This window comes from Rhinopithecus roxellana, chromosome 1, assembly GCF_007565055.1.
Source record: "Rhinopithecus roxellana isolate Shanxi Qingling chromosome 1, ASM756505v1, whole genome shotgun sequence".
Taxonomy (NCBI): domain Eukaryota; kingdom Metazoa; phylum Chordata; class Mammalia; order Primates; family Cercopithecidae; genus Rhinopithecus; species Rhinopithecus roxellana.
The window spans coordinates 106,183,116-106,207,492 of record NC_044549.1 but is presented as its reverse complement, the minus strand read 5'-3'; the positions used below and the strand labels follow the sequence as shown (position 1 = coordinate 106,207,492).

The 24,377-nt window shown below is 40.1% G+C and overlaps 1 protein-coding gene across 2 annotated transcripts in view; it reads right to left on the bottom strand.

Annotated features, from left to right (window-relative positions):
* Positions 1 to 326: 326 nt before the first annotated feature.
* Positions 327 to 24,377, bottom strand: part of CLRN1 (clarin 1) — a 42,911-nt gene continuing 18,860 nt past the window's right edge. Inside the window, exons 2-4 of one of the 2 annotated variants that reach the window (XM_010370591.1) lie at positions 12,925 to 13,104; positions 11,819 to 11,857; positions 376 to 641 (exon numbers count right to left, since the gene is read on the bottom strand). In XM_010370591.1, the coding sequence (XP_010368893.1) occupies positions 376 to 641; positions 11,819 to 11,857; positions 12,925 to 13,104 (485 nt within the window). Of the gene's footprint in view, positions 642 to 11,818; positions 11,858 to 12,924; positions 13,105 to 24,377 lie in introns of both variants that reach the window. The other variant, XM_010370592.1, reaches the window with a different exon arrangement.

The window sequence follows — 24,377 nt, the reverse complement described above, 5'->3', positions numbered from 1 at the left end:
TTATATGTGTGTATATATGTATGTATATATATGTGTGTGTATATGTGTGTGTGTGTATATATATGTGTGTATATATATGTGTGTGTATATATATGTGTGTGTAATATATGTGGAGTAACAATTTGTCGATTCTAGTCAACTGCCTTTGACTACCTAGGTCAAGCAATTTTCCACCAGATAAAATAACTTTTCAAAGCCTTCCTTCTGCTTCCCTTACTTTCCAGCCTGTATCCTTAGTACATAATTTGTAAACATTGTCATGGAGTGTCCTGATGCTTTAATGTATGCAGACTAAAAGGATATACAAAATTAACCACATCTAAAAGTGACCAAAGCAAGCCTATTCCCTTGTAAAATTATAGAAAGGTTTGCCTTTCAGTACATTAGATCTGCAGCTACATTAGTTGTTTCTGTGTCTTTAGATTTTGCGAACGGGAACTGAAATCCAGCAAGTCGTATTAGGAGCCCATTCAGAAAATGAACAAAAAAGCAAATGAAAACGATCCAGAATGAGGTGGTATATTTTTCACTTTGCGTTTTGTAGACATAAGTCCCTTCTTTATAATTTGCAATTTTTTCTGAGAGGTGGTGGATTTTCACTTCAGAGGCAAACAATATCATGACAAGACAGCCACAGGAGCCTGCAACAGAAGAAACAACATGTTGGGACAAATATTTCCTGACTGTAAGGGATAGGGAAGAGGGTCAATGTGTAAACCAAGGAAATCTCTTACCATCGTCCCTATTTACATTATCCACAAAAAAAGAAAAAAATACTGTGTATTTGTAATCATGAGCCTGATTCTTTAATCTATAGGTGGTAGTGCTTGGGTTATGGTTCTGCTCTGAGTGAAGAAGATTTGTGTGTGTGTGTGTAGGAGTGTAGTGGGGGGTAAGGAGGTGGTTAGAATTATGCTGATCTTACAAAGACTGGGAGATATTCCTCTTCATATGATGTGAAGGCTGGATTGCTAGGTACTTTAAAGGCATAATGGTGGAATCAGGCTACAAAGCAGCCACTGCTATGATGTGGCTTCAAGAGAAAATATTTCTCTGTACTTCACAGCCATGCAGGATAAAGGCCAATCATGCGACCTCTTGTGAAAGGCCCCAGGCCTCCCTTCAGAAGGGTTACCACGGCTCCTTCGGCTTTCACTTGGCCACAGCGGCACAAAGGAAAACCTGAACAAAGGTAGCTATGGATAAGGTGTTGAGGTGGCACACATCTCTATTCTGCTTGTTTGTAACAGAATTTAGATTTTTAGCTAGACATATGAGTGTCTTGAATTAAGACGGCGTTGTTCAACTAAGGGTGGTTGGGATGTATGGGTGGGAAAGTCTTCTTGAACTATACAGGTATTATGGGCCTGTCCTTTCTTCTCTACTTCCTCCTTGCTGTGGCTGAAATATGGATGCAATGGCTGGAGCTCCAGCATACATTTTGGACCAATGTGGCCCCAGAAATGGAAGCAATATGCTGTGGAAAAACAGGAAAGAAGGAGTCTAAATCCCAGATCTTGGAGTCTCTGGACCAGCCCTGGACTTCAACCTCTAGATTTTTATGTGTGAGAAAGAAAAAAAAAAAACATTTGTTTTATGTAGTACACTATTATTATTTTTCCCCCTCATCTCTCACTCATTGGTAGCCTAATCTTAATAGATGTAGCTGTGATTTGGGTGAGATTGCTGTGGGACAGGGGCACTCCATACTGGCTGGAAGCTGGAAACTCTGGTGAGTGTCTCCCCTGAAGATGGACAATGGGAGACTTCCAGATGGGTGGATGGCACAGGGAGCAGAAGCAGGTGGCAGGAGGGACCAGATCAGGAGCACATGGGATGGCCAGGACTTCACAGCACTTTCACAGCCACTGTTATACCCCAGGCCACCACAATGGGGTTCCAGTTAATAGGAGACTTGCTGGGATGGTTTTCTGCCTTAGGTGAAACCAATTTGGGTTCAAACCCTGATTCCTTTACTTACTATGTAAAAGTAGGCAATTTTAATATTCAGTTCTCAATTTCTTCATCTATAAAAGGTGGTTAATATAAATAAAGCATGATTTGCATTTGGCATTGTAATTGACACATATAAATGCTTACTAATTGGTAGCTATTTGTATGGTTTTTATGGATTCCTTTTTTCTTGCAAGTCCTTATCATAATAGCTTGATTTAGGTCAAACCAATTTGGTTTCAAATCCTGATTCCTCCACTTACAATGTCAAATTAGGCAATTTTATTTCAAATCCTCAGCCCACCCCATATCAGGAACACCTGACTGCATCAGGGTAGGCAATATAAAAGAACGTATCACAGTGTCTTTTTTTCCTCCGAATACTCTTCCACTGATTTTATGTCTCCTTTAGGACAGGTAAATGCTTTTTACTCTTCAGTTAAAGTTAATCCAAATATCCTAGGAGTGGCAACATAATGGCTTGAGTTTCTATTCGTTAATTCACTCATTCATTTATTCATTAGACTTATATAGGGGACAGTTTTGGAGATTTAAACATTAAAGAAAATACACATGATTTCTGCTCCCATGAAGTATAATTGGGCAGAGGACATAAAATCAATTACTAACCAATTACAGTGCATGTAATCAATGGGTAGTAGGGGGGCTGTTATTGAGAGGGTGGGCAGCATCATGGAAGTGTCCTTAGAAGCAGCCAGAAGGAGCTGTAGGAAAAGTTAGCTGAGCAGAGGGAGGCTGGACTGTGTGGGGAGAGCATTGCAGGCAGGAGGAGCTATCATGCAAGTGACAGCCCCCATTCCTTTCCCAAAGGTCAAGCTGTGTTTGGGGTAGAGGTAGAGATGGGGGGGGGGGTAGGAATGAGGGGAGAGGTGAACAGAAAAGGCGACATCACATTTCTTCTACTTTAGAATTTCACATAGGACTGGCCCATCAGTTTAATCATCATCAAATAATTGCATAATGTAATTTTCTTGAAATTTCACTTTCTACTATCCTCAGAGTGGTAGCTGAGAATATTCCTTTGTAAAATTTTGTCAGCCTATTTTTGTATTCTAAGCTTAAAACCAGTGCTCTCCCCTGGCAAAACCGTATTATCGCTTTATTGTTAGATCCTAACAAAAAGGCTGCAGTGCTGTTTTCTCTTTATCTTTTATTCGAAAATTGTGGAGAAAATGCCACTGCTTTTACCATAAGAGCCTTCTTTGTCTGAGGAGATGGTGAATTTCAGACAGAAGTGAAACACTATTTCCTGAGCACCTGAAAGGAAAATTCAAGCTCGGTTTCCTTTTCAAGTTGTTAAATATTTTAAAGGTAGTACTTTGTTAAGGAGACAGCATTACAGCAAGGCTGTACTTCAAATTCCTGAAGTAAAAGTTACTTGGGGTGTCATAAGACTCAGAGCCTTTTGCCATAGCTAATATTTCAAGCACACAGCCCCCAAAACAAAGTGTGCTGTCTAGTAGTAGAGAGGACAGTCTGAGATCTTGCTCTGGATTCTAGGGTTGATCGCGAGGTCAGCATTGTCGCTTCAGGGCCAGAGGATAGAAACCCAGCCTGAGTCTCATAACATTTCAGTGACTGCTAAGAGATAAGAGATATGAAGGGAGACAACTCAGTGTGAACTTGGGATATTTTTGCTTCTCTCTGTCCATGGCTCTAAAAAAGATATGGGATCAAGGATAACTATTTATGACTTATGGACCAAAAGATACGCATGAAGACTTTCTCTTTGTGGCATGGCTGCTAAGGCTATAAAAGAAGTGTGTAAGAGATACGAGTGATGTGAGAATAGGACTAAACCTACCCACTTCCAGTACGACCCTTTGAATCCAGCAAGAGGGGCTCCTGCTTTGTGCCCCACATTTAAAGGGTTCTGCTCTGTCTCTCTTCTGGAGAGGTTCCTTCCCATAGCACGAAGAATCCTTGAAGTCAATAGAACATACCCATCTGGCGTGCCCGACTCACATTTTAGTCCATACTCCTGGGACCCCGGAATTTACTTCATAAATAGCCCGGAGCCCATTTTCAAGGCCTATATGGTCATTTCTCCTGGGTCAGTCCTCTCAGGGTCAAAGGGTGGCTGAGGAATAGCTGTTTCAAGAGGCATGGTCAGAGCTTGGATACATGGTGCAATGTCCACACACATATGCTTGAGGTTCTTTACCATGTGCAGTGGAGCCAGGCAGGGGAAGAGAAGTGGGTTTTCATTCATACTCTTGCCCAAGACTTCACAAATGGTAGGATCAGTCCTACATGTCTCTCTCCTCTTTTTCCCAGTTATCCATGTACACCAAGAGCCCAAATTCACGTGGTGCCATTTGGACAGATTCCTTAATGTGTCTGTCCATCTGACCAACACTGCTCCTGCTCCCAAGAAAGGTTAGAATAAACCAGGACTTTGGAAAGCCTGCCAAACCTTGCTGGAGCTATAATTTGGAGTATAACCAGGCACAAGGCCCAGGTTTTGCTGCCCAGTGTCTTACTCAATGACCTACAGCCATTTTTCCTTTCATCTGTCTGATTTCCCCACCATCTGGCTGGTGCTGTAGGTTTTTTTTTCTTCCTTTTAATGACTTTGATTACTGAGTTAATTTCTGACTGAATAGGATAGCTGAGTTATAGGACTGTCACACCATGAATGATCAGTCAATTAACAAACGTTTGTAATGTGCTAGACACTGCACATTCATGACTCTCCTCTGACAGCTGTCTGAGACTGCAGAATTGAGCACCGGTCTCCCCCAGTCCTTACTATATGTGAACACAGGACACAGCCATTGAGAGTTGCGTCTTCATCCCTGCGTGACCCCGAGGGTATCTATGCTTTTAAGAGTGGGAACACCCTGCCAGGATCTGTGAGAGTCCAGAAGTACTATGGGTTTGGGTCCTCAAAGGGGAAGAAATCTCTGAAATGTTATCCTATTATCAGTAAGATCATATTTTAGGAAATAATAAATTGGAATTTCAATTCCATTTAGAGTAATGATCAACATTTTCAGAAAGCTTTCAACACATCATCTTCAATTGTCTTATAGGTGACAGATATTAGGGGCATTTCATTGCCAATATAGAATGATAAATTGATAATTTCCTTTTCAAGGAATATTGAGAGATGATAAATGGGTGTGGGAAAGCCACAACTTTATAAGTGTAGGTGTTAATTTTCTCTAAAATTATGCAAATGTCACTTGAAAGTTGGTAATTGAAAGTTAAGGTCACCAGCAATGATTTCTTCCCCCAATAGAAGTTGTTCTGAGTCTATACTGCTCCAGAGACCGATGGCTACCATCTAGAAAGGGACAGAGAGACAAGTGAAGAGAGTTAATACCAAAGAGTAGATTTTGAGATTTTGATGACAAGCAATTTGGTCATGTGTTTCCAAAGGATAGATGTATATGAAGGAATAACACCACTGGGTCTAGCCTTTTCACTTTATCTTCTGTAATGGAAAGTTGAAGAGCCCATATCTAACCTAAGTTTTACAAATGTTATGTTATTGAGAAGGATGATTAATGCAGAGAAGAAATGGTCTAAAAATACAATGTCTATCTAATTTGAATTTATTTTCAGAAATATGTCTGAAAATATGACATTTTCAGAAGAATGTCATTTGTTACCAGAAAATATTTAGCTACTTCTGTTTTATTCATTTATTCAACAACTATTTATTGAGTGCCTATTGCACTGTTGTGGGAACTAGGGGTACAGCACTAAATGAAACAGGTAAAAATCCCTTTCTTCACAGAGCTCTCAGTGATGGAGACAATGGAAAAAGAGGGAGAGGCAATAACTTGATAAGTACATTCAATAGTTTTTCAGAGTGTGATATTTATTAAGGAGAATAAAATAAAGCAGAGAAGGGGGATAGGAAGGCTGGGGAGGGATGGCCAGGGGAGGCCTCATAGGGAAGATAACATTTAAGTGCATCTTGAGAGAAGTGAGGGAGTGAGAAGGTAGATATTTGGAGGAAGATTATTTCAGGCTGAAGGAAGAGCGAATGCAAAGGAAGTAGGTGGTTTGAGTGAAGAGGGGAGGAAGGTAAGGGACAGAAACAGGTGAGCTGTCTGTGTGTATTTCTGAAGTAGATACATCAAGTGGTGCTTTGGAGGTCACAGCAAGGACTTGGGTTGTGACTCTAAATGAAACAGAAGGGAAGACATACATTCTGAATAGGGCAAGAATCTCTTTGCAACTGTGATAGAAAATGATTAAGCATTTCCTTGCACAAGGTCATGGCTGGGCCATATACAAAATAGATGAAACACAGTCCTCCTACCACACCGTGGACATGAATGACCTGGAATGTGATTCCTCACAACACTGCCCCTTCAGCCACTTCCCTGCATACGAAAATGAAATTCTTTGCCCACTGCCAACATCAGCTGTCTAACATTACTTCTCTTTTCCTTCTGTGGCCTCTTTTCTAAGTTCTATTCTGAGAAACTAGCAGAATATTTTCATTACTGGGTTTTCCTGCCACAAATCCTTTATCCTTCCTCAGGCTCTGTAGCTTTGATGACTGGTCATCCCTGTATCTCTTTCTTGAACTCCTGAAAAAGTGCGCCTCCATAAGGATTGGCGTAGAGATAAGATGCAGATTTTTTTTCACCACCATTTGCAGAATAATGGTGCCCCAGACATATTTCAGAGTCCAGGTTATTATTAATACTGAAACTGATATATAATGTAAGGGTTCTATTTTTAAACTGTTCTTTGTTTTCTTGTCTTTGTGTATATGAATGTGCTTATGTTCCATGCCATAGCTGTAATTATCATAATTAGTTAGGCCCATACTAGGAGCATCCTCTTTTTAAAGAAAGGCAGCAATTTTGTTTGCCTTGCTTGGCATAACTCATAGCAGACGCTATATGTAAGAGAAGGCATAACTCCTGATGCTATGTGTAAGAGAAGCTGTATGTAAGAAATGCTATATGTAAGAGAATAATTATAATCATTGCAAATGGTAACAAATACAATTTGTAATAAGTCCACATTTTGGTGGTTTTTATCACCTCCAAAAGGCCTGAACCAATACTTTTCATGTCATTCTCAGAGAGTATTCACAGAACTACTAGGATGTTCTACCACTGACCCATGTCAAGTCTGCCAGCTGGCCTACTCTCTTCTACATGCAAATCTAGGTAACGCTCTCTCTCATCAACTGGGAAACATCTAGAATGGATATATAAAAGGCCCCCACTCAAATATCAGGCTGCAACTAAAAGCTGTGAATCTAATTGCTTCTATACTGAGCTCCCTCTTTTTTGGTTCTCTCTCTTCCTCTCCCTCCTTAAGTTTTCTCTCTCTCTCTTTCTCCCACTGTATTATAAATCTTGAGGGAAGTTTTTTCACCCCCTTTTTCCTATTCTGCCTTCTCCTGCCCGCACCGCTATTACAGGTGGCCCACTTCACACAAAGCTCACTGCTGACTGGTACCCTTAAAACATTCCCTCTGGGACACCCATAATCTCCCAGTTTTCCTTTTTCCTCTTTCTCTTTGTATATTGCTACTCAGTGTCTTTTGCTGGCTTCTCCTCCTCAACCAGAAAATTAACTGTCAGTGTTCTTCAGGAATTGGTCCTAGGCCAGCTTTTATCTATGTACGTTCTCTCCCTAGGTGATCTCATCCAATGTTATTGCTTTACATAATATCTGTATCCTAATAATGCCCAAATTTATGTCTTTCTTCTAGACCTCTTCACTGAAGTCCAGATTCATGTAACTGACTATTTACTTGACATCTCCACTTGGTGGTCTCATAGCATCTCAGACTTGACATGCCCCAAATGGAACACATGATTTTTAGTGCTGAGCTCTTCTCCCCACCTTTTTCTTGTCCTAAACTGCAAGCCTGCTCCTCCCTTGTCTTATCCATAATGCCACCACTATTTATTAGTTGCATAAGCTACCTGAAAAACATTTTTAATGTACTTTCAGAATGTTTTTAGAATCCATTCATCTTTTTTCACCTCCAATGCGATAGTATTGTCTTTCACCAGACATTTCTTAAAGAGGTAAATCAGCTATCAGACATCTCTTTAAAATCTTTCAAAAGCTTTTCATTGCAATTAGAATCAGTTCTAAAAGACCTACCATGGTTAATGTTTAAGGTCCAACATTAACTGGTATCAACTGATCTCTCTAACCTCATTTTTTCCTTGTGCTACTTCCCCCTCACTACCCAGCCCCTAGCCACGTTGGCCTTCTTTTGGTTCCTACAGCAAGCAGACCTCTTTCCCTAGAGTCTTCAGTGTGCTTTCTCTTCTACTTGGGATGTTCTGTGAAGGTTCTCAGTTCCTTCTTAGCTTTAGAACTCAGCTATTGGAGCAGTCTTCCCCGACCACCATACCAAAGCCAGACCTCTGCTGTCATTCTCTTTCATAGCAACTTGTTTATCACCCTCATTGTAATTATTGCAAACTGTAATAACTTAATTATTTATGTACACTTTTGAAATTAGATGAGATTTTAAAAGGTGTCCGATAGATGATTTACCTCTTTAAGAAATGTCTGGTGAAAGGCCATACTATTGCATATTATAGCAACATGTTTATCACCGTTATTGTAATTATTACAATCTGTAATCACTTAATTATTGATATACACTTTTGTTTGACTCTCCCACTAGACTACAAGCTCCATGAAGACAACACTGTGTGCCTGATTCACTGTGGGATCACCAGTGCCTATTATAATGATTGACACATAGTGGGCACTCAGCCAATGTTTGACAAATATGTGAAATATATTCACCTATATTGCAACCCTATATTACAAATTAGAATGACTCCAGAGAGCTTAAGGTAAAATAGCAGTGCCCAAGCCCTACCCCCAGAGACTATAATTTAATGAGTGTTGTGTGAGACCCGAGATCAGTCATCTTAGAAAGTTCTTCAGATGATTCTAATGTACAGTCAAAGAAGAGAATCACTGCCCAAAATGAACTATGGGGGATGATGAAGCACTTACTAAAATCCTACCTTGGGAAAAAGACTTCTCAGCATCAGTTTGTAAATGACAAGATGAGAAAGAGCAAACTGGCTGACTTGCATGCGTTTCATGCAACAATATTACATTGAGAATGCTGAGGAATATGAGCTAAACTGGAGGCTGTGAGAGTGGAAGAAATGTCTTGTTCAGGAGGCAACAGAATATGAAGCCATATGTATGAGCGAGCTGTGTGACTGAAGCCATTGCTGGCCTGGCCCAATGGGTTGCTTTCTTTCCTTTTCTACATGCTAGGTCTGGCATGCACCACATTGGGAGGCATAAGGAGATGCCCATAGCAGTACTCTGGGCAGTGTGGAAAGTTCCAGATAGACAATTGGGAGGACTTCTTTTCCCTTTCCTTCCCTTTTCCCCTTCTGCATGCCCCAGGATGCCAAGTCTTGGGTGCCCATCCAGCAGAGAAGTAGACAGTTGAAGAAATGACTGTAGAATGACTTCAGCACAAGGATGGGGGAAGCTTAGGGAACCTGGATGTGAGTGGGGAGGAGAAAAAGAGAAAAGAGGTCCAAGGAGGAAAGCATTTTTCTTCTCTGCTGACAATGAGCACTGCCACCTGGGCAGCACACACTGGCGAGAGAAACAAGGGAGGAGAACAAGTCGGTGGAAGAGAGCTGACCTCTGGTGTCTCTTATTGGAATGTGATTCGTATGTGAAATAAAGGACCCCTAATGCAGTCTCTGGCCTCTGAGTATGTGATGCATTGGCTCACATTTAGAATGTTTGGGATAAGGGCTACAAAACCCTACCCTTACACAATTGGGGCTTAAAGCCAGAGTCTGCATGGACATTGCAACTGTGAATAAACATTTCCAAAGTTCTAAGGGCTTCTGGGTACCATATGGGATTTAAGGGGAATGCGGAAGTCTGTGATTCCAAAGTGACCTGTTTATCCCCAGAGGTCACAAACTGTCAGTCCATCTCACCCTCAAACATGTTTTTTTGTCGTAACAGTTTTTTTTTTTTTTAAGTTATTGAACATTTTGATATTTAAAAAATAAGTATTTGCAACTTAAAAAAACACTGGGTGATCTAAAACCACTGGGCCTTTATCCTCTGCAAGACACAGATCTGGAGCTGGCTCCTTCCCTTCCTTTCTCCCCTTCTGTTCCTTCCATGATTCAAAAAATTTTATTGAGCCCAAGCTTTTACAACAAATTTGAGGGTGGGTGAGACGGAACAGAATGCAGGCAGAGGTCCTGATCATTCCCGCATATATTTGTGTGCTCAGGTTCTCCTTGCATTAGGCTTGGCCAAAGATCGGGGATTTGGATTAAATTCTGTATTCTCTGAGTCACCTCGCTTTTCAAATGCTGTTAGTTTGGTCGTCTGTCAGAACTGTCAAATAATTTGTCTTCCAAATGGGCTGTTCTTTGGAATTTCATTCAGAAGCTAGAGCGCCAGACGGCTGTGCTGCTAATAAGTTGTTGCGTCTCACCTTCACTCCAGCTTTGCTTTTCTCTGCTTTATGATGCCACGTCAAGACTTCCCAAACTAGTTCTGCCTTTTCAGCTGTTTTCTGTCAAACATGAGCACCAGGGGGAGAGGGAAGACAAGAAAAGAAAAGAGAGAAAGGCCCACACCTTCCACTTCACTTGTAGTTCTCCCTGGTGGCAGCAACTGGGGAGTTTCCAACCTTTTCCACACTCACAGAAACCCCTCATGGTGTCCCAGAGCCAAGTCCTTAAGGTCTTAGACACAATGCTCTGGGGTCTCTCCTCAAGCTTCTAGGTTCTGACAATGCCAAACTCTTTTGTTGGTTCCCCCAAGCCCTAGGGGTGGAAGCTGCTTTCTGACATTATCATCTTGGAATTACCTCGGGGTCTCCTTTTTGTTTGTCAGTCCGCCAACACCTGTTGAACCAACTCCCTGTAGCTCAAACTTGAGCCAGCCTCAGAATCTCCTGAAGGGCTTGTTAAAATACAGATGGCCATCCTTCCCCAGACCCCCAAGTTTCTGATTCAGTGGGTCTGGGGTAAGGCCTGAGAATTTGCTGCTTTATCAAGTTTCCAGATGATGCAGATGCTGCTCATCTGGGGACTCCAGTTTGAGAATCACTGCTTTACATTCCATTCCTTCTGTTAAAATCATGTGTAATGGTTATCAGTAAAACAGCACACCACCCAGATCCACCAGTTTGGTTTTGGATGTTTGGTGAGCAGAAGTAATTCCAACTCTCTCTTCTCATCTGGACCTTCACCTGTGACTGAATCACTTTCTCGTTCTATCTGCCCACACCCTGAGCCTGTGCTCTTGGCACTTCTGCCCCGATTGCAATGCCTTTGGCCTTTGTTTATGATATTCCATCCCACTCCTCACTGGCTCATGTTCTATTGCTTCAAAGTGCCTGTTCTGCTAATTCCACCTCATCTGAATTCTGATTGCTGAAACTTGTTCTGTCTAGGTGACCAAGTTAATAGCTCTTTTCTAGGCTTGCTATTTCAAGTCAGCAAATTCATATTGAATTGTCCACTGTGTACAGAGCTTCATGCTGAATGCTTTTGTCAGAGATATAAAGATGTGAAAGACTTAGACTCTTCCCTTATAGGGTAATCATCTGTGCAATTTAAAACGGTATTATATACTTGTGACAAATATAAAGAAAATATTAGCAGAATCTCCACTGGAGGATATACTTTGGTTGGGTGAATAATGTGATTGGCAGGATGTGGATGGGGTGAGACCCCAAGCAGTGTGCACAAGTAGCAATGAACAGAGGTTACACTGCGAGTGACCTGTTAACTACAGGGCTTTGTTTTATAGAGAAAGATCTATACACGCTTGTGGCAGGGGTTGAATTGTGTGAGAGAAGGGAGTAGTGTCAAGAGCAAGAAAGTACCTTGAGCCTGGTGCCTGGTGGCTGGCAGCCAAAGGGCAACTTTGAGAGAAAAAGAAACAGTCAAATAGAGATTTTCATTACATTGTTTGCTTTGTGTGAGTTGTTATCTTTCTGTATCTCTCTATGAAACCATCAATAAAATTACTTGCCTCCCAGGAATCTGACAAAGTGTTGGATCTTTTTGCAAATTTAGAATGGGGTGAAGTCAGAGATCTCCTACAGAACAGCTACATATAAATTATACACACATTTTTCATTTTCTCGTCTTTCTCCTTCTCCCACTTGCAGATAGTAAGCACCGTTTGGCACTGACTGGGTTTTATATTCTTTTCCATCAGCCCTGGCTATTGAGTAGCACATGTTTATTGATGAACTAATTTCTGGCTTTAGAGTTTATCCTTGCCCAGATACACTTAGCATTAGACAACACAAAGTATCTACAGACTTGAACATGGCTGCTCATATGTAGGTGGAACACTGGCTCTTTACTCTTTTTTGATGCCATTTATTTATTTTTATTATTATGTATACATAATAGCACATTATTGAACACTGAGAAATATTGATAAGTATGAGCAAAAATAAAAGTACCCCATAGTGTCATGGGTCAGAGACAACCACAACCAACACACTGGAGTCTCTATTGTCTGTCTATCTATCTATCTATCTATCTATCTATCTATCTATCTATCATCTACCTATTTCATATATATATATATAGTCCCCATATATACATATATGTATTTTATATGTATATTCTCTATATTTTATATATATAATCAAATTAAGTTCACAATGTTTATATAAGTTTACATACTGCTTTTTCCATGTAACTTTTTGAGACAAGCATTTATCCTCTTGATTACATCTTCAAAAATATAATTTAATGTCAGCCTCATAGTTATTCATACAGACACACATAAAGTATTTATTGAATTCCCTACTGTTGAACAAGTGTGGTATTTCCACACTTTTTGTTATTATATATGATACTACAGTGTGCATCCATGTATATATGTTAAGATTATAACTTTATATTTAGGTAGATCATCTTTTTGACATATTGAAAAGCACATTTGTCTTCAGAGGTAGAGTTCTGTACTTACCTGAAATGAAGCTCAAAAGGTACAACCCTAGGGGACCATGCAGAGTTTCAAAGGGTTTTCCAAAAGCATTGTACATAAAGAAGGCTGTCCCCACCATGGTTAACACAATAAGGATGGCAGAGAAGAGAATGACATTGACGTGGATGCTTACTGGGATCGCTTTGAGCAAATCTGGAAAAACTGAAGATAAGACAAAACTAGGGTTAGAAGAAGTTTCATTAGCAGTAGTCTGCAAGTATAATTTTAAAAATTCAATTTCTCTTTTTAAATTTCAAACATCACTACAATCCTTCTGATGAATACATTCTCACTTACTAATTTATCAGGGGTTTACACAAAGGTTTAAAGATAGGATCATTTTATAGAGTGCACCAGTAAAAATTAGCAAAGAGGAGATTTGAGGTAATTTATTTTCTGAGCTTGGTCGTATGTAATGATTTAAACAAATAAGTTCTGGCTTTATAACCCAATCTGTACATTTTAATAACCAAGCTTTTAATAACCTTTCTCAGTCATCATTTAAAAAAATCTATCTTAACTTGCAATGATAGTTTAAGTTTGGAGATATCTGGGGCGTTCAAACATCAGGAAGTTTTCATATTTACTTTGTTACAAAAAAATTGTTTCTAGTCTACACCAAGATTAAAGAATGGAGATCTTTTCAGTCAACTTCAATATTTTAATGTAGCACAAAGCTGTGGGAAAGTAATTTCTGTTACTATGGGAAATATTTCCACGTAGAAAACAAGCCAAATCTATTTCTAGATTTTGTGTTCAGGGCAAGTTTTTCTTGTTTGCAGAGAAAGCAAAACCCTACATTTTAGGGTTTCTTTTATCCGGTGAGGTATCAGCATGCTTCGCCTCAGCAAATCTGGCAGGACCAATCTGGAGAAGTTTAATTCAGTTTATTTTAGTTCTCCAAACATGTATCAAGTGCTTAAGTTATTTACTGAGCACCTACTGTGTGTCAGGCATTATTCTAGGTGTTGGAAGTAGAACCATAAAACAAGATGGACAAAGTTCCTGTTGTCTCACAGAGCTTATAACCTAATGGGAGAAGACAGACCATTAGAAAGTAAACAGACAAATAAACGTGATAGCTTGTCTCCAAAGATGGCCGCAATCAATGCTTTTCCCCCTTTTATACATGTGTCGCTTCTCATTTAAGAGGTAGAATTTTTTCCCCAATGCCTTTGAACTTGGATTGGCCTTTGATTGCTTTGACCTCCTGAATATGGCAGCAGAAGTACATTGTGCCAGTTCCAGGCCAGTTTGATAAGAGAACCGGCAGTCTCTGCTTTTTTTTTCTTTTGGAAGCTTGAGTTGCCGAGAAGTCCAGGCTACTCTTCTGGAGAGAAAGGCTGCCTGGAGGAGCACTGAGGCACCAGACACACAAGGGAAGAAGCTGTCCTGGATGGCAAGCCCAGAAAAGATGACTCCAACCCAGCTGCTATGTAACTGCAACAGTTAGGAGAGGCCCTATCAAGAACTGTCCAGGTGAATAAGTAAATTTTTGTTTTAAGTCCCTGAACTTTATAGGACAGCTGTTATCCAGCGGTAACAATGATAGAGGTGTAGAAATTTTAGGCAGACTGGCAGGTCCCTGGAAAAACCTCACTTTTGAGCTGAAAAGCCTGAAACCCGCAGCCCAAAGTGAAAACTTCCATCCTTGTGTGCCCATTGTTTCCCAATTGGTTCTTTCTGAATAATGTCTTTTTACTAATAGAGTGTTGCCTTTTCCAAAACTATGTATGGCCTGCCCCATCTCCTATCCTCTGCCTATAAACACCCCAGACTCAGCCAGTAGAGAGGAGAAGTGGCTGGACATCAGAGAGAGGCAACTTGACTTCAGAGATGGTGGCTGGACATTGGAGAGATGTGACTTGACTTCAGGAGAGAGTGACCTGCCCTTCCCATTCCCTTTTCAGCTTCCTTCTCTGCTGAGAGCCACTTTCATTGCTCAATAAAATTTTCTGCATTCAAAATCCTTCAGTTCATCTGTGTGACCTCATTCCTCTTGGGCAGCAAACAAGAATTCAGGATGCACAAATTGTGGGTACCCCAAAAGACTGTCACCCTGGCCCTTTGCCCTCAGTGGCAGAGGGCAGCCACCCCAAGTGATGAAGCAAAAGGCCCACTGAGCTGACAACACACTGCTGTCCGCAGATGGCAGAGCTAAGAGAGCACTGTAACACACACACCCTCTGGGGCCCTGGGGTCGCAGGCACCCCCACCTGGATGCTGCTGCAGGGCCTGCATGGAGTTTGCCCCTGACAGCACTAAAGCAGCCAGCTGGTTCCTGCACTCATTCACTCGTGTGCTCCATCCTGCAAGAGGTTGAGCAGGGCAGGCTGAGTAAATGGAGCATCCCTGTTGTGAGTCCCGTGAAGGGGTCAAGAAAATAGCCTGCATCAACAACAAGATAGTTTCAGATAGTGAAACATATGATAGAGAAATAAAATAGGGTAATGGGATTTTGAGTGATCTCTGAGTGGATGGGGGTGGTCAGGAAAGTGACACGAGCTGACACCTGAATGTTGAGAAGGAAATCACCCCTTGAAGATCTAGGGGAAGAGCTTTCCAGGGAAAAGAAGCACAGCTGAGGCAGGAATGAGCCAGTGCAGTGGAGCCTGGTGAATGGTGAGGAGGTGGAAGTGGGATTGTTGTGCTGGGATCAGATTGTTGTACCCACTGGATCCTGGCCTATTGACCATGGCAAGGAGTCAGCTTTTTATTCTAAATTTATTAGGAAGCCACTTGAGAGTTTTAAGTAGGAGAGGGACACAGTCTCCTTCATGATATTAAAAAATCTTTCTGAATGCTGACTAGTGATCACAAGGGGGTGGGGAAGGACAAATATCCAGAGATCTAAGGGAGCCTATTTACAGAGGTGAGAGATGGGGGTTCGCCTACGGTGGGAGAGGTTGTCAGATTTGGGATACATTTTAGAGATGGAAGATAGGAGTTGTTAAAAAAAAAAAAAAAAAAAAAAAAGAGAGGAATCCAGGCTGGGCACGGTGGCTCACGCCTGTAATCCCAGTACTTTGAGAGGCCGCAGTGAGCGGATCACAAAGTCAGAAGGCTGAGGCAGGAGAATTGCTTGAACCTGGGAGGCAGAGGTTGCAGTGAGCCAAGGTCCCACCACTGCACTCCAGCCTGGGTTACAGAGTGAGAATCAGTCTCAAAAAAAAGAAGAGTCAAGGATTACTCCAAAATTTTTGTCCTGAGCAACTGAATAAATGGTGATGCTGTTAACTGAGATAGACTAGTAGAAGAGACAGGCTTGGGCACCAGGATGGGAAGTGATGCAAGAGTGCTGTCTTAGATGTTTTACATTTGAGTTTCCTTAAAACCTCCAAGTAGAAATGTCAAATAGGATTTATGTTTCTGGAGGTCCAGGGAGAAGACTGGGGTGTTTAAGAGGACTGGGACTAGGGTAAGGCAAACAAGGTGCCTACGGTGGAAAAGGTAAGGTGGTAGTCACTTTCCAGGGCCAGTCCTGTACTTGCATGGGCCTGATAAAGAATGTTTCCTTAAACTTTATGTGCTAGGTGCCTCCATGATCTCTCCGTAGTCCTAGCCCTGGTATTTAACCCCATTGGAATAGACATCCCAAGGAGATGAACCCAGGGAGAAGCTGCAGTTCAAGAGAGAAGCCCTGAAGCTCCCCCATGTCTACAAGCACAGAAAAGGAGAAAAGCCAACCAAGAAGACTGGGAAAAGAGTAATTTGTGAGTTAGGAGCAGACCCTAGGAGTGAGACAGCAGGGAAGCAAATGGAAAAAAAATGTTTTAAGGAGGAGTAAATAGTCATCTGTAGAAATGCATGTTTCATGGCCACAACACTCTACTCCTGACCACATGCTGGAAGGGGGCCAGGAGAGAAAGTTTGATTGGTTCAGAACAAGCCCTTCACCACTGCTGGATGTAACTAACTAACTACACATATGTACATGAAATAAGCTTAGTGCTATCCAATAGGGAACATTCTCTTTGTAAATACAGAGGTGTTTGGATCCTGATGGTGTTTACCAGTGTCCTCACTCAGGAGTCATGGGCAGGTCATTTGACTGCTGAGTTTTAGTTGCACTACATTTCCTTTATCTTCTCACAATCAGAGAAATGCACATTAAAATTATGAGATACCATTTTCAACATATCATGCTTACAAAGATGAAAACGTTTAGCAATATCCTGTGTTAGCTAGGGTACAGGGAAATGGGGACCCTTGTGCATTTTTCTTGGGAGTGTAAATTGGTATAACCTCCTTTGAGACAGCTGGGCAATATCTGTAAAGCATTAAAATGCACATATCCTTTAGCGAAGCAATTTAACTTTCAGGATTTTATCCCATGAATATTTTTGCACATGAATCCAATATCCAATAAAGTATTACAAGAATATTCATTGCAGCATTTTTTGATAATAAGAATAGGTTGGAAATAACGTACATGTTTAGCAGTAGCATACTCATACAATGGAATATTAGTCAATGATTACAAAGAATGAAGCAAATCTATAATAACATGTATGGAATTATTCATCAAAATGTGATGTGAGGTGAAAAAACAAGCCAAATAAATGAAGACATATGTGCACCATTCTGCTATTTGGGAAAAAAGCCAAAAGGGAATGTGAATAATAATAAATATTAATAATTATTTAAGCACTTATCTGATTTAATATTCTCAACAGCCCTATGAGATAGGTACCATTATTAAAAACTGAAGCACAAAGGCCATGTACCATGCCCAAGATTTATACTTACTGGCATAATAGGAATTTGAATTCATGTTCTCACTTTTAACCACCTTGTTACAGCAGCCCTAGGGACTGGCATGTGTGTCTAGGCAGAGACTATTTCTACAAAAGTGGTAACATTGCTTCTGGGAAGGAAGACTGAGGAACAGTTCATCATGTACCTTTTTGTACTAAAATGGTTTTTTTTTTTTCACTTTTCTGCAAGCATTGTCTATTCAATGAATACATAAATACTTTTTTTTTTAATAATTGGAAGGATAAATGAAGACATAAAAATTCCTGACTGTTATAGATTAAAAGAAATTTAAGAGACATATTAATAAAATGTAATGTATGGCTATTGTTTCTGAATCTGGTTTGTGATTTGAACAGACCAATTCCAAGAAGATGATTTTGAGATAGCGAGGGAAAATTGGACATGGACTGGGTATTAGATGATATTTTATCATTGTTATAGATTTTATTGGTTATGTTAATGGTGTTGTGGTTGCGCTTTTAAAAGTCCTTATTGGTTAAAAATGATACAGATGAATGGATGGCTGGATGACTGGATGAAAAGATAAAGATAAAATATGTAAAGACACCCATAGGCCTGAAATAAAGGGATGGAGGAAAATCTACCAAGCAAACAGAAAACAGAAAAAAGCAGGGGTTGCAATCCTAATTCCAGACAAAAAGGACTTCAAACCAACAAAGATTTAAGAAAAAGACAAAGAAGGGCACTACGTAATGGTAAAGGGTTCAATTCAACAAGATCTAACTCTCCTAAATATATATGCATCCAACACAGAAGCACCCAGATTCATAAAGCAAGTTCTTAGAGACCTATAAAGAGATATAGACTCCCACACAATAGTAGCAGGAGACTTCAGCACTTCATTGACAGTATTAGATCATTGAGGCAGAAAATTAGCAAAGATATTCAGGATCTGAACTCAACATTGGACCAAATGGATCTGATAGACCTCTACAGAACTTTCTACCCAAAACCAACAGAATATACATTCTTCTCATCACCACATGGGACATACTCTAAAATCAACCACATAATTGAACATAAAACAATCCTCAGCAAATGCAAAAGAACCAAAATCATATCGAACATCCTCAGACCACAGTACAATAAAAATAGAAGTCAAGACTAAGAAAATTGCTCAAAACCATGCAATTACATGGAAATTAAACAACATGTTCTTGAATGACTTTGGATACATAAGGAAATTAAGGCAGAGATCAAGAAGTTTTTTGGAACTAATGAGAACAAAGATACAACATACTAGACTCTCTGGGCCACAGGTAAGGCAGTGCTAAGAGGTAAATTTAAAGCACTAAATGTCCACATCAAAAAGTTAGAAAGATCTCAGATTAACAACCTAACATCAGAATGGAAATAATTAGAGAAGCAAGAACAAGTCAACCCCAAAGCTAGTACAAGACAAGGAATAACCAAAATCAGAGCTGAACTGAAGGATTCAGACACGAAAAACCATTCAAAAGATCAAGAAATCCAGGAGCTGGTTTTTTGAAAAAATTAATAAGATAGATAGGCCACTAGCTAGCCTAATAAAGAAGAAAAGAGAGAGGATTCAAATAACACAATTAGAAATGATGAAGAGAATGTTACGACTGACCCCACGGAAATAAAAACAACCATCAGAAACTACTACAAACACCTCTATGCACACAAACTAGAAAACCTAGAAGAGCTAAATAAATTCCTGGATACAAACACCTTCCAAAGACTGAACCAAAAAATTGATTCCACTTCTAAAATTATTATTGGTCTATTTAGGGAATCAGTAATAAATACTCTACCAACTAAAAAATCCCAGCACCTGATGACTTCACAGCCAAATTCTACCAGATGTATAAAGAAGAGCTGGTACCATTCCTACAGAACCTATTCCAAAAAAAAAAAAAAAAAAAAAAAAAATGAGGAGGAGAGACTCCTCCCCAACTCATTTTAGGAGGCTGGCATCATTCTGATACCAAAAATCTGGTAGAGACACAACAAAAAAAGAAACTTCGGGCCAATATCAGTGATGAATATCAGTGCAAAAATCCTCAACAAAATACTTGCAAACTGAATCCAGTAGCACATCAAAAAGCTAAACCACCACAATCAAGTAGGCTTCATCCCTAGGATGCAAGGTTGGTTCAACATAAGCAAATCAAAGAATGTGATTCATCACATAAACAGAACTAAAGACAAAAGCCACATGATTATCTCAATAGAGGCAGAAAAGACTTTTGATAAAATTCAACACTGCTTCATGTTAAAAACTGTCAATAAACTAGGTATTAAAGGAACATACCTCAAAATAATAAGAGCCATATATGACAAACCACCACCAACATCATACTGAATGGGCAAAAGCTGGAAGCATTCTCCTTGAAAACTGGCACAAGACAAGAATGCCCTCTCTCACCATGCCTATTCAACATGGTACTGGAAGTCCAGGTCAGGGAAATCAGGCAAGAGAAAGAAATAAAGGGCATCCAAGTAGGAAGAGAGGAAGTCAAACTATATCTGTTTGCAGAGAACATGATTCTATATCTAAAAATCCTCGGAGTCTTAACTCAAAAACTCCTTCAGGTGATAAACAACTTCAGCAAAGTCTCAGGATACAAAAAATCACTAGCATTCCTATACACCAACAACACCCACACTGAGAGTCAAATCAGAAAGGCAATCCCATTCACAATTACCACAGAAAGAATACAATACCTAGGAATACAGCTAAGCAAGGAGGTGAACAATCTCTACAATAATAGTTACAAAACACTGCTTGAAGAAATCAGAGAAGACACAAACAAATGGAAAAACATCCCATGCTCACGGATAGGAAGAATCAATATCATTATATGTTATTCCTAACAAATTACCAATGACATTCTTCACATAACTAGAAAAAAGCTATTTTAAACTTCATATGGAACAAAAAAAGAGCCCAAATCGCCAAGGTAATTCTAAGCAAAAAGAACAAAGCTGGAGGCATCATGTTACCCAAGTTTGAAATATGCTATAGGGCTACAGTAACCAAAACAGAATGATACTAGTACAAAAACAGGCACATAGACCAAATGAACAGGATGGAGAGCCCCAAAATAAGGCCACACACCTACAACCATCTGATCTTCAACAAACCTAACAAAAACAAGCAATGGAGAAAATATTCCCTACTCAATAAATAATGCTGGGATAACTGGCTAGCCATATGCAGAAGATTGAAACTGGATCCCTTCTTTACACCATATATAAAAATCAACTCAAGATGGATTAAAAATTTAAATGTAAAACCCAAAACTATAAAAACCCTAAAAGACAACCTAGGCAATACCATTCTGGACATAGGACCTGACAAAGATTTCATGACAAAGACACCAAAAGCAATTGCAACAAAAGCAAAAATTGACAAATGGAATCTGATTAAACTTAGGAGCTTCTGCATGGTAAACTAAACTATCAAAAGAGTAAGCAGATAACCTACAGAATGGGAGAAAATATTTGCAAGCTATGCATCTGACAAAGGTCTAATACCCAGCATCTATGACGAACTTAAACAAATTTACAAGAGAAAAACAAAAAACCCCACTAAAAAGTGGGCAAAGGACATGAGCAGACACTTTTCAAACAAAGATGTACATGTGGCCAACAAATATATGAAAAAAAGCTCAACATCACTGATCATTAGAGAAATGCAAATCAAAACCACAATGAAATACCATCTCACTAATTAGAATGGCTTTTACTAAAAAGTCAAAAAATAACAGATGCTGGCAAGGTTGCAGAGAAAAGGGAACACTTATACACTGTTTGTGGGAATGTAAATTAGTTCAACCACTGTGGAAAGCAGTATGGTGATTCTGCAAAGAGTTAATAGCAGAACGACCATTTCACCTAGCAATTCCGTTACTGGGTACCTACCCAGAAGAATAGAAATCATTCTACTATAAAAACACATGCATGCAAATGTTCATTGCAGCACTATTTACAATTCTGAAGACACAGAATCAACCTAAATGCCCATCAATGACAGATTGGATAAAGAAAATGTGGCATATATACACCATGGAATAATATGCAACCATAAAAATGAATAAGATCATGTCTTTTGCAGGAAGATAGATGGAGTTGGAGGCTATCATCCTTAGCAAACTAACACAGGGACAGAAAACCAAATACTGCATGTTCTCACTTATAAGTGGGAGCAAAATGATGAGAACTTACGAACAGAAAGAAGGAAACAGCAGACACTGGGGTCTTCTTGAGGATGGAGGGTGGGAGGAGGGCAAGGAGCAGAAAAGAATCTGTACAACAAACCCTCATGACAGGAGTTTATCTATGTAACAAACTTTCACAGGTACCCCCAAATCTAAAATAAAAGTTTTTTTAAAAAATAAAATAAAATTCCTCAGCTCTATTAGTCCATTCTCTCTTTACTATAAAGAAATACCTGAGACTAGGTTTTTTTTTTTTTTTTTTTTTTTTGAGACAGGATCTTACTGCATTGCCCAGGCTGGAGTACAGTGGCTCCATCTTGACTCTCTGCAACCTCCACCTCCCAGGTTCAAGTGATTCTCCTGCCTCAGCCTCCCGAGTAGCTGGGATTACAGGCACCTGCCACCATGCCTGCCTAATTTTTATATTTTTAATAGAGATGGGGTTTCACCATGTTGGCTAGGCTGGTCTCAAACTCCTGACCTCAAATGATCTGCCTGCCTCAGCCTCCCAAAGTGCTGAGATTACAGGTGTGAGTCACCACGCCTGGCCTGAGACTGGGTAATTTTAAAAGAGATGAGGTTTAATTGGCTCACAGTTCTCCAGGCTGTACAGGAAACATGGCAGAGTCAGCTTCCAGGGAGGCCTCTGGGAATTTAACAATCATGGTGGAAGGCAAAGTCGGAGCCAGCACTTCACATGGCCAGAGTAGGAGAAAGAGAGAGAGGGGAGGTGCCACACACTTTTAAACAACCAGATCGCGTGAGAACTCACTCACTATACAATACCGAGGGGGAACAGTGCTAAACCATTTATAAGAACTCTGCCCCCATGATCCAATCACCTCCCACCAGGCCCCACCTCCAACAGTGGGGATTATAATTCGACTTGAGATTTGGGCAGGGACGACATCCAAACTCTATTATCAGCTCTGTTTGGAAGACTGCAGTGGTGGCAACGTGGATGTTAAAGGTCACAGATGCTGACCTCCTGTTGTCAGTACTTGCAGTTGTCCACTATGCCCCATCTTCCGGCAGCATAGCAGTCTCATACTTCCGGCAGCATAGTTCGTCTTACAGGATGGATCCCAACCTATGATGGCTTGATTTTTCAACCTTATGATGGTCTGAAATGTATAAGCATTCAGTAGAAACCGCACTTTGAATTTTGAATTTTGATTTTTTCCCAGGCCAGTGATATGCGATAGGAAACTCTCAATGCCAAGCAGTGGCACCAAGCGCAGCTCCCAGCCAGTCACAGCATCACGAGGGCCAGCAACCGGTACTCTACAGTATCCTATGTTGCCAGGTGATTTGGCTCAGCTGTAGGCAATGTGTGTCATGAGTACATGTAACGTAGGCTGAGCTAAGCTATGATGTTTGGTAGATTAGCTGTATTAAAAGCATTTTCAACTTAACGATATTTCAACTTATGACGGGTTTATTGAGAAGTAACATTATCATAAGTCGAGGCACATCTATACTACAATAACCCGCCTTCTGGAGCCTTCCTTACACTCAGTCAGCTATTGACTTGGTTTTTACTAGCAATTATTAAACAAACAAACAAACAAACAAACCCTGATTCCATTCATCTCCCCACCTGTTAAAAAGATAGCTACTTCATCATCTGTGATAGGGTGGTTAGATTAAGCCTGTCCTAAAATTGAGGGTTGTTACCAAATTGAAACAAATACAGAAAGAAGTTGCACTGATTTGCCCCCTGGAAAAGCCAGAAGCTAAAATAAATTGTCATGTGGCGCAGTTTAATTTTTGTGAAATCTCTGAAATTCTCACTGTTGTGAGAACATGACCCGGCAGGACACTAATCCCTGCATGCTATAGTTACACTTCATCAGGTTTCTTCTTCTTCTTCTTGTTCTTTTAATCAAAAATCCCCGAGTCTGTAATGATCAGCCAGAACTCTGGTAACACCCTTCTGTTTTCTGACCAACACTAATATGACTTTTCCTTGGTTGAAGCTGAGAGCGGACCATTCAAATAAATATTGAGAGTTGTCACTTTAATAATGTTGGATATTGTGTATCTAGGAGGTAGATTTGCTTGGTCTTTCTGTTCTTTTAGATTTAGGATTACAACACAGAAAAAGGATTTGAACATTTTGATCTGTGGAGGAGTTGTCATTGATCCAGCAAGTCACTTCTGGTCTCCAGAAAGTATTTGATTAGCTATTGACAAGTGAAAGGGAGTTATTTATCAAAACACACAGCTGATGCCACATTAGTAACATAACTTTGTGCATTCAGAATTACCCTCCCTCTCTTTCATTCTCTTATCTTTGATTTACTCACTCTATGAGTCAATGTTTCTAGGTGTCCTCATCCTTAAACCATCCCAGACCCCTAATTGCCCTTTTCTCTCCATTATCACCAAACTTCTTCAAAGAACAATATGCAAGTAATAACAATAAGGAAAAAAAGCCAATAATTATAAAACGTTTGCTATGTTTCA